General features: G+C 41.0%; 1 protein-coding gene across 4 annotated transcripts in view; it reads right to left on the bottom strand.

Moving 5' to 3' along the window:
- The window catches only part of STAU2 (staufen double-stranded RNA binding protein 2), a 166,287-nt gene that overhangs the window by 130,858 nt on the left and 15,921 nt on the right, over positions 1–19,508 (bottom strand). For 2 of the 4 annotated variants that reach the window (XM_072151706.1, XM_072151708.1), the window contains exons 2-6: positions 17,205–17,442; positions 14,770–14,900; positions 13,096–13,255; positions 12,870–12,923; positions 6,925–7,060 (exon numbers count right to left, since the gene is read on the bottom strand). In XM_072151706.1, the coding sequence (XP_072007807.1) occupies positions 6,925–7,060; positions 12,870–12,923; positions 13,096–13,255; positions 14,770–14,900; positions 17,205–17,433 (710 nt within the window). In that variant the 5' untranslated portion in view covers positions 17,434–17,442. The remainder of the gene's footprint in view (positions 1–6,924; positions 7,061–12,869; positions 12,924–13,095; positions 13,256–14,769; positions 14,901–17,204; positions 17,443–19,508) is intronic. The other 2 variants (XM_072151707.1, XM_072151709.1) reach the window with 1 other exon arrangement.

Below are 19,508 nucleotides of genomic sequence, written 5' to 3'. Positions count from 1 at the left end.
GTCATTGCCAACTTGGGTGAAAAACAGGAACTGTCGTTCCCTACATTGTTCCGATGAGCACCAGAGAGTCAGGAACCTCACTAAAGTCCCAACCAGGTTCTCTCCCTTGGACAGGAAACTACTGAGATATGGAAGGAGGAGTCGTCGTCAATCTTATTGACCGGCTTTCCTGTGCCTGGCAGCAGACCCTCTCTCTGGTGAGGCTGTCGTTGTGAAGTAGGGGGTGGAATTACCTTCAAAGTCAATTGATATAGATCGGAGAAGAAAGTTGTTTATTTTCCTGTGATGAGTCCCTTTTAAAGGCTGGATTGGAATCAACACTCGTAGCGTTGTACTATAGCACCTAGACCCAAGCTTCTTATTTACCATTTAACGGCAAAACATTTTTTTTCCAATTTTGCATTTGTTTCTCACTCCCCACTTTCTATAAGCCATAATTATTTTTTTCATTTTTTAATTTACTGAATTATATAGGGCTGTGACCGCACGTCACTATAGCTTTGTCCAGCTGCCTATCCATACCAAAGCTTCACTTTAGAAAAATAAAGGAAAAAAAACTGTAGAGAAAAAAGGTAAACATCTTCTGGGCATTGGGTCCATAATCAATATTTAATTATTAACATGTAGTAAATTCTAAGTGGGAAATTGATTAAAATGAGCAAAAAGTTAGTTGTAGTTTCCAGTGTCAACCAAATTCCAGCTGCATTTATCAGCATCTTTGGAAAATGGAAATGACAGCAGGACTTATTTTTTGTAATTTTATTCAGAAAATTTGTTCATTTATTTACAACTCTTGACAAGAGTTAACAAAACCAAACTGTTCTCTAGATACAAATCTTAAAAGGGAATGTTTCCGTATATGTACCGCAAACTATACAAACATTTTTAGATGCCTCTTCTAGAAGAATGTGTTGAAGTAGTAAATCAGAAGCCACCCGAAATGCAATGGTACTTAGAGGGGCTGTCCACTAAAATTTAGTTTAGTACAAATGGAAAATCTCTTCAAATATTCCATTTTAAATGTAATATTGTAAATTATCTGCTGGAATCCAATCAGAATTGGCCAAAGTTTATCATCGCTAAGAGGCATGGGATAATTACAGAACAGTATGGGGCCCCCCATTTCATGTGCATGCAGCCTACGGCCGGGTTCACATCACATTTTTTTGCATCCGCCTGACGTATGCTGAAACGCACAAGTTTAAAAATGGACAAAATCTGATGCATTTTACGTTAATTTGAGTTATACGTCATATGCGTCACCACCGTTTGCATCAGTTTTAACACTTAAAAATCATATACATTTTTAATCTCATTTTTCCGCTTCCTGCACCTTCTGAAGCCAATCCCATGGGTCCTTACCAAGAAGAAGAATTTTAAGTTCAGTTGTGACGGATTGATGCATACAATGCGGATTGATGTATAAAGTATATATGTTTTCTGTACGTTTATTAAAAACGACATGGAAAACACAGCACAAGTTTTTTTTTAACCAAAAAAAGGCTACAGACACACAGGACAACAAACATACACTATTTGGGTATCAGTCATGTCCATAAACATTAAAGACTACGCCGTAGCACACGTTTAGATGCTTTTTGCCATCAAAAAGGTGTCCGTCAGGCGGATGCAAAAAACGTGATTTGAACCTGAACAAGTTGTTGCTAATGTCATATCTGCAGTGAGGTGGAAGAAAACCTAAGCGCTGTGTGCAGTAGCAGAATCTCCAGCTCAGCCAGTGCTACATCACAGAGGAGAATGGACGCTATTGGCACGGTCTACTCTAAACCACGCTGGAAAACATCCAGACAAAAAGCTGCTGAAGGCATCAAGATGAGCAAAGACAGGATTACAGTCCTCCGGTGCCAATCCGGATAAAGCCATAACTGAAGCTGTTTGTCATTAACAAAGCCAAGGTCTTTCAGGAATACCCACCATCTGTCTGATCTATGGCAGGCGGGGGAACGGCTGAATGACGGCAGGCCCCTTCAAGGACTGCTTATTTAAACAGTCCTGTCGTTGAAATAACACTAAAGAAGTAGGGGGGAGGACGGACAGCAGAAATCCCTTCTAAAACGTGGCTGCAATGCAGAAATAGATATGAATAATACAGCGGCTTCTTAGGCAAAACTAGTGAGGCAAAAGGTCTTTGCCAGAACGTCTATAATACATTATAAGATGTTTTCTCTTTAGGTAGACCCTTTACATATGTCTTCTATGGCATAGGGACATCATAGGTCAGTGATGGTGAACCTTTTAGAGACAGAGTGCCCAAACTACAAGCTAAATCAACTTATTTACCATGAAGTGCCAACATGGCTTTTTAAGAAGTAACTTATTGCTGCCTGTTCTTCCACATCTTTCATACGTATCGGCCACCTGAGGCCACCAATACAGTTGACAGAAGGAAGGCAAATTCAGACTCTCATTATAGCTTCTTTCCAGGGTCTCTTTGTACAGAAAGAACGGTGGGTCCAGCAGGAGGACCTCCAAAGATAATGCAGCCCTGTCCACACCTTCTCACTTTTCCAGCATTTCCATACAGACAATGAAGTGTCGCTTTAAAATAGCACTCAGAGCAGCATCTCTAAAGTTGCCTGGGACTGCAGGAAGGTTTGGTGGATTTGGTCATTTTTGGTGTACTCTGTCCTGGGGCAATGGTCTGAGTGCCAACAGAAATGGCTCCGAGTGCCTCGTCTGGCACCCATGCCATAGGTTCACCACCACTGTCTTTACTACCTTCATGGTAAACACTTGAAATTGCCCATATCTGCACAACATTGTCAGCCTCTTACATTGTTCTGTAGGAGTCTTGGTCAACTATTTTTTATATTGCAGCATTGCTTCAAGTTATTGAGATTTTTGAGCATGTGATCATACATAGATCTCTTGAAGGAAATCTACCACCAAAATAAATCAAGATAAACCGGGGACACTTACTCATAGATTCGGGCGCTTATATTTGTTATCTATAGCCTTCTTCCTTTCTCCCGTTGCTCACTCAACACTTTACCCCTCCCTCTGCCTGAAATCTAAGGGCAGCAGAGGAAGTTTGAGCACACACTGGGAGGGAGGGGGAGGGGAGTGTTCTTGCACAGTGTAACAGCCTGTGAATCTGCAGCCCAATGGGGTCTTGTAACACCCCCAGAAACCTTTCAGGTTCATAAGCAATAATCTTAAAGTTTATTTTTAGAAGGAAGGATAACAAAAAATAAGAACATTACTACAGTTACGGTACCAGGATCTATGAGTAATTGTCCTTGGTGGTTATGATGATAGAATTACATGAGTTGAAATCGGGATTTAGACTGGACCCATTGTAGTTTTACTTCTGTGTCTGAGATCATTTACCTGTTGTCAACTGTTTAGATACTAGTGCAAATCTATGCCAGGCAGATCTTAAAATTCAACCTTACCACCAAGAGGAACAACATCCGCGTGTCATTATTGAACACAAACTAGCCCAATATGCAGAAGAAGTGTAAAAAGTAATAAAGTAGTATAAATACTACATTATTACCTCTAAGTCCTGCAAATTATATACCCTCGCTTAAAGGTAACTCCTTTTAAACTACTAGCCCTCTAGCAATAATTTCCCGGAGAAATGTAAAGTTTAAAGGCTGCAGGCGGAATATCACTTCAGTCGTACCCATCTTCAGTTCTGTTGTCATATTAAAGATAAGAATCTCATAAGGATTGGGATTCTGTGAGCTACAGAACCAGAGATAAAGGCAGTTAAAGACATAGTTGGAATTGAAAACTGCTGATAAAACATCCAGTTTCCACTTCTAACTTTAACTTAATATACCTCTGCTTGTGTGTTTCAGATGCATTTAGATGCATGGCATTACGCCGATTTCAGGGCTTCTACAAAATCCCCTCCAAAGAGTGTATACTAGTATTAATGGGAAGATGTAGTACCATAAACCCACTATAGGCTTATGAAACTGCATACAGATAGTGTAGCCTTATGAAGAAGCGTTACTTGCAGATTTTTATGGAATCTATGAATAAAATATACCATGTGCATGTCACCTAAATGTCTAAAATTGTTGTGCTTGTGTTACATGTAAGTTTTAAAACCAGATCTATAAAATCTATAAAAGAGGTTTACATAAGATTCTAAGCAGTTTCAATGCATAGTGTCTACTGCCACCAAGTGGCACATTTTAAGAATGCAGGAAGTGCTTGATAGTATGAAGAAATGACTGTGTGGATGTGACTGTGTCAAGGTGACTATGTGCAGCTAGTTTTATAGAAAATAGTTCATTCAAAAGGAAAAAAAAAACCTTATACAGGTTTTCACTGGCTTCAACTGAAATAAACATATTAAAGTAGAAGAGATCCAAACATGGCTTATAGAAATCAAGTGCTGCAAAAACAACCTCATGCTAATGTAAGGGGAAAAGGTCTTTTTTTTTTTAATTTGAAACATGAAAACTTTTGAAAGACAACAAAATGGCATCAAAAACAATACATGTTGTCCAGGGTGTAGTTTGTATTTGCTGCAACCCAACCATAAACCTTGAGCAATGATCATGATTTGTTCAAAAATTAGAAAAACACATGAAACGCGCCTCAAAAGGTCACTGCTGCTGGCCTAGGTCACTAGGGTCCTGGATTCAAAAGAGTCTTTGATGGCTGCTTGTGCGACTTAAAACCTAAGCTAAAAGCATACCGATTGGTTAACTGGCCTCCTATAAAATTGGCTTTAGGGTGTATAAGAGAGTTTAGAGTGGACGTGACTCTTGTATATTTTTCTGTATGTATTCACATATACTGTTAGTGACAGGTTCCTATAGAGTCCTATTAACTGACTGACACCCTTCTTTTAGGTAAAATTTGTTTCCCTTACATCCCCATAAATCTACTTTATGTTATATTCCCTGGCATTAGAGACAGCTAATTCTCCTGTGCCTACGGCAGATACGCAGAAGCAGGAGGCCAAGTAGTCAAGCAGTGCGTGTGCCATAGGCATATGTGTTATAATTCAGCCGACAGCCGGATGATGTAGAGCAAGGAGGTGTGAGTAAGCCGCGGGACTCTCACGTATGGATCCGCCCACCTCGACTCGCTAGACTCTCTTCCTGGTTACCTGGCAGAGAATAAAATGGTAATTTTCCCCTTTTGGGAGCAGCGATTTTATTAGCTGAAGAAAGGTTGCCCCGATGCTATAAGGACTCTATGGGAACCTGCCCGCAACTTAATTTTTTCAAACAAACAGTGGTGACAGGTTCCCTTTAAGGATAAGGGAAATGCTTTTTAATAATAGTTTTTAATGAAGCCTTTATTTAAGTTGGGTTAATTAGCATGACAGATTCTCTTTAAGATGAGGGGGGGATGAAGGACTATGAGCTTCACTGGGAAAAGGACAGAGATGGTTATCAATGGTCAGTCTTCAGTATTTGCATATTTTATATGCGTAAAAAAAATAAAATCATAAATCCACTATTTCTGATAATGCCCCTCAATGTGTCCCCTTCAGTATTGTTAGACCAAGATCAACCACATACTGGTAAAGATAAAAAAAATAGTGAAAAAAAAAATAGATAAAGATAATAAACACTAGCAAAAAAATATGTTAAAACATCAACAATGTATTCAGAAAACCATTAAAAAAGTGACAATACCTCCACGACAAGAGGCAATTGATAACGTGTTTCAGGTATGAATTAGGACTAAGTTACACCTGAAATTCCAGATTAATTCCCGTACCTCTGGTCATTGATGTATTTTCACTTTTTTTTTAAATGTTTTTCTGAATACATTTTTTATATTTTTATCATATTGGATCTAAGGCCATGCAGGTGAGCAATAACCCTTCTTATAGTTAGAGTGCCACAAGGAGCAACACGATTATAACAATATACACAAGGACTGATCAGAAAATTTACTAGTAATCACATAGATGTTACCAATAGCATGTGAATACAATGGTTACAATGAGGCTGGACCAAGAGACAGCCGTATAATGTGAAATATACAAGCAAAGTGCAACCCCTAATGGCAGACGTTGGAATTGCACACAAAAATAACATTTCATCAGACTATTCCCTGAATTCGATGGGAAGTGCACTATATTTGGGCAAAGAGGGGCTCTACTTACACAGCAGTCCAGCAATTATTAGGAGGACCTTTTTTTTTTACACAGACCCATTCAGCTCAATAGTTAAATCAGCCAAATGGTCCGAAATGTGAAAAAGTAGGGTGCACATGTCAGGTGAATAAGCCCTTAAAGGAAATCTACCATCAAAATCCAGCCTGACAAACCAGGGACACTTACTCATAGATCCAGGCACCATGACTGTGGTAATCTTCTTATATATCCATGGTCTCCATCCTTCTAAAAATCCATTTTTATAGTTCGGCTAATGAGCCTCAAAGGATTCTGGGTGTTATCAGAGACCCTGTGTGCTGCAGCTTTACAGGCTGTTACACTGTCTCCCCATGCCCCTGCTCAACACTTCCTCCTCCATCTGCCTGCTGTAATCTCAGTTGCAGCACAGAGTGTGGGGGGGGGGGGGTAATGCTCCTAAACAGTGTAACAGCCTGTAGGGACTCTGGCAACAATTTTAAAAGTTGATTTAGAGGGATGGGAGCCACGGATAACAAATATAAGATTACCACAGTCACAGTGCCTAGATCATGCTTGATTTTGACGGTAGATTTCCTTTAAGTAATGGTATTTCTCATACAGATTATTCACTAACTCAATTTTGTATTAAAACACCAGGATACAAGGAAATTAAAATACTTTATATGAAAAGTGTTTTCTGTGCAGCCTCTATGGATGGCTACAGGAACAGTTAGGGGCACAGGTACCGGGTTTGGAAATTCTACAGCAGGACTTTTATATTTTTCATTAACTTCTTTTGAAACAGGATCAACATCTCAATACTGGAATAGGACATGGCTGACCCCTACCTCTGGTTGTACATCCCCCTGTAGTTGTAGTTAGTTCGGTGGTTTGGTAGTGGTTTTGGATCTAAGGGCCTGTAGATAGCCGGCTCACCACGCTTCATTGCAAGTCCATTCAGCTCAACCGTCGGTGTTATACTACCTGAAAGGACAAAACACTGTGACGTAAATACTTGGTATAGGAGGAAAAACTAAAAATATAAATGAAGTCATCCATTTAAAAGAACATATACAGTACTTCCGACATATCCAGTGAAGAGCTGCAGAGGTGGCATAGATATACATAAATCTGTACATACATTTTGTTTCAGGTCATAGAGAATTACAGTAAAGGCCTTGTACAGGCCCTGATTATAAAGGTATAATAGAGGTATGGCCACCATGAGAAACTGGCCTATTTATGGACTATAATAAGTGGGACTGAACAAAAGAAACATCAGAACCTGCTCTGGGGAGATCACAAATACAATAATTAAAAAGAGACTATCATTTAAATTAACTGACACTAACTAAACACATCTTTAAAAATCTGCTAATATAAAGGAGGTCCAACTATCCCTATATTGTTCCTCTTCATGCCTGTGAAATTCTGCAGTCCGTTCATTCTATGCAAATGAACCCATAAGAGTCTGATTATTGTCTTTCCAGCACATTCATGTTCTTCGATCTGAGCCACACCTTCAGATTCCCAATAGAGACGATGGATGAGTGATTCACCAAGTCAGGTCTATCACTGCCCCTCCATCACAAATTCTCTTTGACTAGTCACGCAGCCAGCAGAGCAGAGCCGAGATGGCTCAGCTGCAGAGAAAGCACACTCCTTTTCCATCAGGAAGCTGGTGCCGTAGCTAGAAAAACCTGAATGTGCGTAGGTGGGGAGTCAATTTTACAAATGGACTGTGTGTAATTTTACTCAATTTTGGAGGAACAATATGGGGATAGTTGTACTGCAGTACTGAACTTTTCAAAGATGTGTTTAGTAAGTGTGGGTTAGTTTAACTGACAAGAATATGACAAAGGGAAATCATCATATACATTTTTCATTACTTTGGCCCATTGAGCCCTCAGATGTGTGTGTGAGGAATACATACCAGGAGACTTTTCTGGCATACATACCAGACACAGACTGAACCAACCATAGGTACTACCATGATTCTTCAAAAATAAAACAGGTATTGTATTATGTTTTGCTCCGAACATCAGTTAGGGCTTATTTTCAGAGGAAGTCTTGTTTTTTCCCCATGAATAAAAATAAACATTTATTTTAGAACAAAAACCACTTCTTAAAATATATTATCATTATGGCTTCGCCACAATTTAAGTGCTCCCTGCAGCTTTGCCAGGGGCATTTAAATTGATAATACCCGCGATCAGCGCCAACACCTATCATGGGTGTTAGCGGCAGGTATTTATTGCATTATGCAGCAAACACCTTGTGTGTGTAAGAGAAGGGGTTTAACCCATTAGCCCTTTTTATAAACCTATACCCACACCACAATGTTGGGGACCCTCATGGTGGGGCAAGGGGTTCAACAGTAGATTTCTCTAAAAATCTCTTCTAAAAAGAATAAATAGAGCCCAGATGACAATTCGAGATCCTATCCTGACATTGCATAGAATCCCGATGACACACCTACGCTACTGCAAGAAGAAGTGTTTTAGTGATCTAGGGGAAATCACATACCCTAAAGAGGACCTTTCAATACTCCCACCATCCTCAACAGTCTACACTTTACCGGTTCCTATACAGATGGAATTATTTCTCAAGTTCCAACTGTTCCAAAACATTTTGTGAAGTTTGTTTTGGAACCCAATATGGTAATTAGGCTGTCAGGTTGGTGGTTCCGAACAGAGCGGACAGCCGGTAACCACCCACCTGACAGATAAAGAGCCGAGTAAGTTTTTTTCAGTGCTCTGACATCAATGACTGCTCTTGACTGGTGAGCCTAGAGAATTAAAACCAACCCCGTCGGAGTCAGTGGAGCAGAACCCACCAAAGATGCAATGAGTTGAGGTTGCCGACAATGGTGAAAGATCCATTAAGAAAAAAATTTCTCTTATTACCCCTTATATCCTTTAACAGTCACCTACATGTAGTTAAAAAAATTTTTATGTGAATTCCAGAAAATACGGTCTGAAGCCTAATGAACTTGAGTATTCAGTATCAGTATTAAGCAATAGGGCAAAAACATGCCTGCAAAATAGACAATGTGGAAGCCCTCCGCAGCCAGCACATATGGGCACCACTCATGTCACAAACATTTTGCAGGATGTGGCAGATGTCTCAGTCTTCTTCTAAAATACGCAACAGATCTGCAGGAGAATTAGCTCTACTGTCAGTCAATGGAGCCAATCTTTGGCCAAACAAGTGGTCTGCTGCTTATTTTTCATTGTATCTTTTATGCCTTTTGTGGTTTTAACAAAATACATGTAAATGGAATAAAGAAGAAAATTGCATTGATGTGCATGGGAAGAGGATTGTGGTTGCAAAGTAAAAAAAAAAAAAAAAATACCGAAAAAGTAATGACAACTAAGGGAAGATCTTTACCAACTTAAAAGTTAGAATATAATGCAATATAGGGTATGGACAAGTGTTTGCCGTACTGTTGTACACCTTATTACCTGTTGTACGTTTTTACAACGCAAAACTACTATTCCCCCTCAGAAACCTCCAAGATAAATCAAACAAGTCGAATACCCAGAAAAAGGGAAGAAATACACAAATGTCCTGACTTATAATAAATTACCTCCACTGTGTCCCATCTGAATCTGCATATTATAGAACAGTAGGAGCTGCATAGGTTGTACTTAGTGTCCTATCTACAGGCAGCATGTTATAGAGGAGGAGGAGCTGAGTATATTGTACACAATGTTAAAGTAATTTAGTTAACCTCGTTAGTAAGGACCCTGGTAAAGACTTAATTTTGTCAAATCAGCAGGCAGAATGTTATAGAGAAGGAGGGGATGAGCAGACTGTACATAGTGTCCTATCAGCAGGCAGCATGTTATAGAGAAGGAGGGGATGAGCAGATTGTACATAGTGTCCTATCAGCAGGGAGCATGTTATAGAGCAGGAGGGGATGAGCAGACTGTACATAGTGTCCTATCTGCAGGCAGCATGTTATAGAGAAGGAGGAGCTGAGCAGACTGTACATAGTGTCCTATCAGCAGGCAGCATGTTATAGAGAAGGAGGGGATGAGCAGATTGTACATAGTATCCTATCAGCAGGGAGCATGTTATAGAGCAGGAGGGGATGAGCAGACTGTACATAGTGTCCTATCTGCAGGCAGCATGTTATAGAGAAGGAGGAGCTGAGCAGACTGTACATAGTGTCCTATCTGCAGACAGCATGTTATAGAGAAGGAGGAGCTGAGCAGACTGTACATAGTGTCCTATCTGCAGACAGCATGTTATAGAGAAGGAGGAGCTGAGCAGACTGTACATAGTGTCCTATCTGCAGGCAGCATGTTATAGAGAAGGAGGAGCTGAGCAGACTGTACATAGTGTCCAATCTGCAGACAGCATGTTATAGAGCAGGAGGAGCTGAGCAGATTGTAAATATTATCCTATTAGCAGACAGTATGTTATAGAGCAGGGGATGATTAGAAGACACTTTTTTCCAATGGTACAGCCACAAACTTGAAACAAAAATTATTGTATTTATATTTTATGTCATAGAGCAACACAAAGTATCAAGTATGAGTGAAATATAAAGAGAATGATTGCTGCCATTTCAAATCACAGTAAAAAAAAGTTTGCATTGATATGTTTTCAGTAACCCCAGTCAATATCTTGTATGAACACGCTTTGATGTAAACCCTTCCATTGTAGCTTTGGCTGTATGTTTAGGGTCATTGCCCTGCCGGAAGGGAAACCTACACCCAAGACCTGTGTCTTTTGGAGCCTCTAACAGGTTTTCCTCATGGATTGTCCTGTACCAAGCTCTAGCCATCTTCCCATCAAATCTTCCCAGTCCCTGCTGAAGCTTTTCCTCCTCGCAGCATGCTTAATGGCGTGTTCATCGGTGTTGTCTTTTTTTCACACATATTCTTTGCCATTTGTTTTTTGCAATGTTTTTTTGCAATGCCACAACATTTTGTCTAAGCTGTCTGTTATGTACAGTATTTTTCGTACTATAAGGCGCACCATCAATAAATGCCTGCTAAACCGTCTAGGTTCATATACAAGGTGCACCGGAGTATAAGGCGCACCTGATTATAAGGATGAATGACCAGCAGGTGGCAGACCTGTGCACAGTTCAAGGCAGCTGTTATCTGTAAGTATGGTTCATATATAAGTGCGAAAAATACGGTACCTTGGTTTTCATGATACAGTTTGTTCACTTATGTTCTCTAGCAAACCTCTGAGGCCTTAACAAAACAGCTGTAGTTATGAGAATAAATGACATAAAAATGTACTTAAAAAGGTGACCTCTAGAGGTAATTGGTCAGACTGCATTTTATTTAGGGTTATGAAGAGTACGGGGTGCTGAAAATTTTTGGCAAAACACGTATCATTTTCCTCACACATCGCAAGTACTGGATATCATGTGCTGTGCCATCACATAAAATATCAATAAAATACATAAAAGTTTTTGGTTGTAAAATGTAAAATCAGGAAAAGTTCTAAGGGTATAAATAAAAGGGTTTGCAACCCACTGAATACATCTGTGGGAAAACAATATTTCTTGGATTACAAGATGCTCTTTTTAAGCAAGAAAAATTCTAGCTAAAAATGCCTGCATTTGGATGGATGTTACGGTCCTGCGGATGGATGTCTCAGAGTTAAGTGTGAGTTTGTGGATGTAGCAGAGCTGTGCTTGTGAGTGTCCAACAGGGAATTTTTAATTGTTGTAAAAATCAATTTTCCCATTTTATTTTTTTTATGACTAAATCCGGGGTGCGTCTTCTATTCCAAAAAGATACGGTAGTACAAGTTGTCATTTTTCCACTTTAAGATAATCTACCACCAGGATCAAGGATTGTAAACCAAGCACACTGACATACTGGTGTGGATCGGCTCTTCTTTTAGGTGCTGACGCCCTGTTTTTTTCAAAAAGAAATATATCTATGGAGCCCCTCAGGTTTTAAAGAAAACTTTTTTTGTTAAAAGTTTTTTGTAAAGATAAGGGCATCAGAAGGTAAAAGAGTAGATCCTGCCAGAGGGGGCACACAACAGTATGTCAGGGTGCTTGGTTTACAATCTATGATCCTGGTGGTAGATTTCCTTTAAAGGCAACCTACCACCACATATCTACCTATAAAAGGTAGATAGGTGGACTTATAGGACTTTTAGCCCTTTTAAGGGCTAATCCTCACGTCCCTGCAATCTTTAGCAAACTTTTATTCAGTATATATGTAAATTTCCGTGTGCCACACGTCACGGCTACTCCACGCCCCGATAGCCTTTTTGTTCCGCCTACCAAAATCTTCGTCCGATGATCCTGCCGTCTGCAAGATCAATGACCGCGCAGCCGCTGGCCCGCTGTTCTGCACAAGCGCATACGGAAGACTCTCCGGACGAGGGCGCGCAGCTACGACGAACTGCGCGCCGAAGATTTACATATATACTGAATAAAAGTTTGCTAAAGATTGCAAAGACGTGAGGATTAGCCCTTAAAAGGGCTTTCCTCAAGTCCTATAGGTCCACCTACCACCCTATCTACCTTTATAGCTAGATATGTGGTGGTAGGTTCCCTTTAAATCTCTGCTTCTATGTTGAGACATCATGGAGGCATTCCCATCAATGACAGGCAGCCATCACCAAGTGAGGGGAGGGCCGTTTATAACATAGGACCACCTCCTTGACATCTAAATCTTTTCCCAAAAAAACATTCTGCCGCTCGGCTGTAAATGGAGTGCTGGACATCCAAGCGCACAATTTGTGTTCTGTAAGACAATATGTGTTAGCATATACTATAGCATCCCATAGCAAGCCAAGTTCTATTTACCTTTAGCAGAGAGTCTTGCTGAAGAATATTTAATTCGATGCAGATGAGCAGCTTCTGTGTAGCGGCAGATAAAAACAATTACCATCGATCCTTACTAAATGATAGAATAAGCTTAATATTCGTAAAATGCGTATTGGTCAGGTCCCACTTACTCTAAGCCCCATCATTAACCTGATTAAAGTACGGATGGCCGGGAAGGTCTACAAACAAGTCAAGACATACTCACTCGGGTTATTGTTGATCAGATTTTTTGTCTGTCTTGCGGCCGGTTTAGGGAGTGTGGTCTCGGATAATGCTAGACTCGCCGCGGCATGTTGTGCCTTCTTAATGCTAGTGCTCTCGGCCCCCCATGATTGATCGCCAAGTGTCAGCTGAACGGTGAATAACTAAGAAGAAAAAGTAAAATCCATCTCATCATTCACATATGGAAATAACAGGAAATGGAAAATTAAAGGCAAGGGGAGAGATATTAAAGGGGTTGTCAGAGTTCTTTAAAAAAAGCTAAAAGTGGCCGGGACAGGGCTGCTTAAAAAAAATAAAGATGTACTTACCTCCCGGTGCCCTCCCGTATCCAGCGCTGCTGTCGCTCTGGTCCGGGCGCCATGTAAACTAACATGGCCGCCGGAGCAGCGCTGGACTCGGTTCCGGCCGGACCCGACAACCTTCCGGCCCCCATACACAATGCTGTGTATAGGGACGGATAGGCGTGCCCGGCCACGGCCGGCCGGAAGCTGAATCCAGCGCTGCTCCGGCGGCCATGTTTGTTTACATGGCGCCCGGACCGGAGTGACAGCAGCGCTGGATATGGGAGGGCATCGGGAGGTAAGTACATCTTTATTTTTTTTAAGCAGCCCTGTCCCGGCCACTTTTAGCTTTTTTTAAAGAACTCGGACAATTCCATTTACTAAACACAGGATACAATTTATCAGGGGAAGTTTCAGAAGCTATCACTAGACAGTGGGTCCTGTGTGCCTTAAAGGGGCTGTCCACTTTCAGCAAACAATTGACACGACTTAATGAAAAGTCATACAATTTTCCAATATACTTTCTGCACCATTTCCTCACGGTTTCAAGATCTCTGCTTGCTGTAATTTTACAGGAAGTTTGATCGTTTACTTCCTCTGGATAAAAACCAGTCCCTGGTCATGTGAGGTCACACCGGTGCACGGCTCGTAATATCACAGAAAGTAACGAGAGAGGTACACCTATGGTGGCATCACATGACCAGGAATCTGTTTTTGTCAGGCTATTCACCTCTGAGGCTGTAAAAAGAACCAAGATTGGTTGACTTGTAATAACTGTTGCATATATTATACTGCATATCAATTTTAAAAGGGGCTGCACTAGGTTTGCAAGCTATTCCTATGCACAGGATATGGGTTATAAGCCGATTGGTGAGGGTCCAACTGCTGGGACCCCTACTGATGAAGAGAATGGGCTCCTTAGCAATCCAATCCAGAGAATGGGGTCATGTTCTCACTAGTGGGTGAAGTAGCAGGACCACCTGACATCCCGCCACCCCTTTCAACAGTATAGGAGTGTTGGAAATTGCAGAGCACAGCACTCCACTATTTTTGGCAATCTCATTTATCTATGGGAGTGCTGCTGATAGCGGAGAGCGATCTACTGCAGTTTCTAACACTCCTAAATTATTGAATGGAGCAACGCTTGCTAATCCAGAAGCTCCACAAATTTGTGAGACTGTAAGATTGCAAGGGGGTTATGCTCTTTTGAGGTAGTGGGAACCTCATTGATCAGCTTCTTCTCTCCAATCCGGTGGTTTTGGCATAATTTACAAACATAGCAAAACCCCTTTGAGCTCCAAATACATGCAATGTGCAAATAGGAAAAGCTACAAAATTATATAAATGCAAATATGAATCAGATGCAGCAACTCTACCTTGCAATGCGCAGGTCCTCTTTCATCTAGAAGTTTATATTGTGGCTGAATCCTATTAAAGCGGGCTAACTCATTCACCAAACACATTGGCGTTTTCTCTTTGGGGTTTGTCATGTTTTCATGGAGAGGCACTGAGCAAAAACAGAGAACATTCGATTAAAAAAAGTCTCATTTTCATTATATGTCAAACGCAGTTTCAAAAAAATCTGGAAGTCCCAAATGTGTGAGTTTTACCTGCAAAACTCGTCATGACCAAAAAATAAAAGACTGGCTACATGCACAGGATTATTGCAGATTTTTTTGCAGAAAATCTGCTGCATAGTACAGTACTAATTACTGCCACAAGATTTTATCCATTAAACTACTAGTCCTCTCAGATAGGGCATGAAATATCCTGTGTAGAATCCCCTTTCTTAAAGGGGGTTGCCCATGAAATAAAATTATTTTCAATCCACTAGTGATGTTTACTTCATAAAGATAATTTGTATCCCTTTACTTTACAATTCCTATCACAACTCCTATCACTCAGTTATGATGAGTGTAAGATTCCAGGGTGTGGGTGGGGTCTCTCTAAGCAGACACATTATTATCCATCTAGTTCTGTGAGATGCTGTGTGCTGACAATGTGCGTAGATTATCAGGGTCCAGGTTTATATACACTTTCATTTAGCTTCTGAACACTGTACTAGTATCTGACACATAGAAAGAGGTGATAGATCCATGAGATGGATATTACACAAAATTACACTTTCAGCTCTGCTAACTCACCTATAAACACACACCGCTCTGCTATATACCTCCCCCCTCCCCCAGCTAAAGATCTTATCCATCTGTAGCTTGCAGATCTCCTCTTCTCACATGCCAGCAGTGAGTGTGTGTGTTCGTCCTGGAATGCAAGGGTGGGGGCTGGAGGCAGAGGGAGGCTCAGCTCAGCATCAGACAGAAGAACAAGTGGTCTGCCGACCCTAAACTCAGAAGATCCAGGGTTAGGTTTAAGGGTAACCAAAAAATGCGTACACCAGGACTGATAGAGACAGGTTGGCATTTTATCTGAAAAATTGTTTGTTTTTTTTTGTTTGTTTTTTTTGCTAACAACAGTGAATAAGAGAATGTGTTATTTTGTTACACCTGAGTACATTTAAGAAACTTGTCTTAGTGGGAATACCCTTTAAGTGTAATCTTGCCGTTTTACATATAAATAAAAATCCTACAAAGTTGTGTGAAAAAAAGCATAGTCATAGGAGTCAAGTTTATAGACTGAAGGGGAACCTCAGTTCCCCATCTACAGTTCTATGGCATCTCGAAACATGCCTTTTTTTAAAATTAATGAGAACAATCTCATTTTGTGCTTGTTGTTCTGTGCCATACAGAACCGGCAATACATTAGAAAGGATGAAAGGATATAGTAATTTAATAGGGTAAAATGAGGTGACCAGTTCCATTATATAATATATTTTTGTATACTATTAGGACCTTCATTCAACACTCAGGTGACATTAACTCCTTCACCGCTACATATGTCCTATAATTGTAGCTCCTTACAAAAATTATTTTTGTCCCATGGACAATTGGATTTTCAATATTTTTCGCTGTAATGGGATCAAGGATTATCAATAAAAGCTTTGTTACAGATACCTTACAGATTATCACTGACTTGTCTGCAAGTCAGATGACCTTGGGTATGGGACCGCCTGTACAGGCGTTTGAAGTGTGCCCCCCAGGACAGCTGAAGGCAGAATATAGAAGAAGCTGCAGGACACTTGCATTTTGCAGAAGTACATGCACCCTCTGCATCTGTAGCTGAACATTGGAAAGGGTGATGGAATAATGCTGTACATATTTATTACATATTTTAGTAAAAGTTTATTCAGTTTTACTACTTATCTTAAAAAAACTGTCAAATTGTAAAACTGCAAAAAAAATGCTTATTATCCCTAATTAAACACAGAAAAAGTATATATAATTAAAACGGTTGTCCAAGACCAACAAAAAATAGTGAGCTAGACAGGGAGGACATAAAACAATAAATATGTACTTCCCTCCTCAGTCCCTCCCGGTGTTCTGCACGGAAGCTCTGCTCTTGCAGTTTCCGGGTGGCCGGACACCTTTCCCAGTGCTGTATCAGGTGCAGGGACATGGTGAGGGGTTGGCGCAGCGGGCCGGCCGGAAGCTACAAGATCAGACACCGGGAGGGACCAAGGAGTTAAGTAAATGTTTATTTCTTTTATGCAGTCCCCCCACGGCAACCTCACTATTTTTTGTTAATCTCAAACAGCCCCTTTAATAAAACTATACTATCAAGTTAAAGTCTCACATTTCATGAAAAAAGTTTTTCCAAAGATAAAAAAGCAGAATGTCAAAAATTGACCTGGACATTCAGGCACCAACGAACCTCCTTCACAAATGAGTTAAGTAGTGATTATATGTTGCAGTACCTTCCAATATTTTGGCTGGCCCTTCTTCAGTGGCCACTCCTGGCGAGCTAACAGAGGATGATGAGTCCACAAGACTTTCGGTGGGGCTATCTGTGGTGGTTTCTGTAGCGGATCCATTCAGGGAGCTTTGCACACTCATCTGACTGGTATTTGTGGCAGGAGCGGGTAGCACAGAAGAAAAAGAAGAGTCACACATGGGTGCAGATGACGGTGCCTTGATGTGTGCCATTCTCTAGCTCTGGGACATGGAAAAACAGAAAGCAATTCGTTAAATACAACAGACGGCCCAGGTCATGCTATATAGTGTCAAGAACATATCCCGGTACCCTACATATCTTATACTATCGGAGATATAGATATATACATTCACCGGCCACTTTATTAGGTACACCTGTCCAACTGCTCGTTAACACTTAATTTCTAATCAGCCCATCACATGGCGGCAACTCAGTGCATGTAGACATGGTCAAGACAATCTCCTGGAGTTCAACCTGAGCATCAGTATGGGGAAGAAAGGTGATTTGAGTGCCTTTGAACGTGGCATGGTTGTTGGTGCCAGAAGGGCTGGTCTGAGTATTTCAGAAACTGCTGATCTACTGGGATTTTCACGCACAACCATCTCTAGGGTTTACAGAGAATGGTCCGAAAAAGAAAAAATATCCAGTGAGCGGCAGTTCTGTGGGCGGAAATGCCTTGTTGATGCCAGAGGTCAGAGGAGAATGGGCAGACTGGTTCGAGCTGATAGAAAGGCAACAGTGACTCAAATCGCCACCCGTTACAACCAAGGTAGGCAGAAGAGCATCTCTGAACGCACAGTACATCGAACTTTGAGGCAGATGGGCTACAGCAGCAGAAGACCACACCGGGTGCCACTCCTTTCAGCTAAGAACAGGAAACTGAGGCTACAATTTGCACAAGCTCATCGAAATTGGACAGTAGAAGATTGGAAAAACGTTGCCTGGTCTGATGAGTCTCGATTTCTGCTGCGACATTCGGATGGTAGGGTCAGAATTTGGCGTCAACAACATGAAAGCATGGATCCATCCTGCCTTGTATCAACGGTTCAGGCTGGTGGTGGTGGTGTCATGGTGTGGGGAATATTTTCTTGGCACTCTTTGGGCCCCTTGGTACCAATTGAGCATCGTTGCAACGCCACTGCCTACCTGAGTATTGTTGCTGACCATGTCCATCCCTATGCCACGAAGAATTGAGGCAGTTCTGAAGGCAAAAGGGGGTCCAACCCGTTACTAACATGGTGTACCTAATAAAGTGGCCGGTGAGTGTATATATCATGTCTAGACGTGGAAAAGATTTCTCCCAATTTCTTGCATCTAACACACGGCTGCGGTAATTTTAACCTCAAAATTGATAATTAGAAAGACTAAACTTGTTTCCTGGAAGAAGAATGAACACGGCTTAGTGCAAGGCTATAAAGATGGCAGAGCTCTATGCCCCCTTTATAAAAGCCAGACCTCCAGTAATAAAAGTCTAGCAACAAGAAAAGACAATGCATTGCTCTGTATTGTATCAATTTCTGCAGAAACAGTGGCTTCACTACAGCCCATGCAGGAGATATTACAATACGAGGTCCTACATTAGAAGCATCTGTGACTAGCAAGGAAATAGAAACAATAATATTGGATAAAATACTGCAGAATTTCTGGTAATTTATTATTGCCATACAATCCCCTGGCAGGTACATGTGCACTAATCGTGCCATCATAGACAGCTGCGGTCCAGAATGCTGCAGTATAAGGCCCCATTCACACTGCACATATGGAGACGTATATCCAGCCACAAAATATACGTCCTCATAGACAGCTATTGCGACCCGGTGACACTATACAGTACACGGGGAAAAGATAGAGCCTGCTCCGCCTTTCCCCGTACACACGGCCAGGAAGGTGGTTCCCCTTTGAAATGGGAGGGGTGAGCACGCGTCCTTGTAAATGCAAGTTTAATGTTGGCTTTTGCAAATTTAAACCAAAAAGTTGACTTGGTTAAAACCAGAAAAATGTGTAAAACTTTTGGGACATTTGCATTTTGTATTTGATGCACGGTGTCAAAAAGTTAAACCGCTTTGGTGTGACTCCACACTCCTTCAATGAAAGCTTTTTACAAACGTGACGAAATCCTGATGAACGCTGCTGTTTGGGGTGTTTGCTGCATTATGCAGAAGCATGAACCTAGACATTTTAGCAGGCATTTATTGATGCTGCGCCTTACAGTACCAAAAACACGGTATATTGCGCCATCAAATTCCGTAGCGCTTAACAAATCAACACACAGATGTGATTACTCTCT

Source organism: Engystomops pustulosus, chromosome 5 (assembly GCF_040894005.1).
Source record: "Engystomops pustulosus chromosome 5, aEngPut4.maternal, whole genome shotgun sequence".
Taxonomy (NCBI): domain Eukaryota; kingdom Metazoa; phylum Chordata; class Amphibia; order Anura; family Leptodactylidae; genus Engystomops; species Engystomops pustulosus.
The sequence above is the reverse complement of the archived record's forward strand: the minus strand, read 5'-3'. Positions and strand labels throughout refer to the sequence as shown.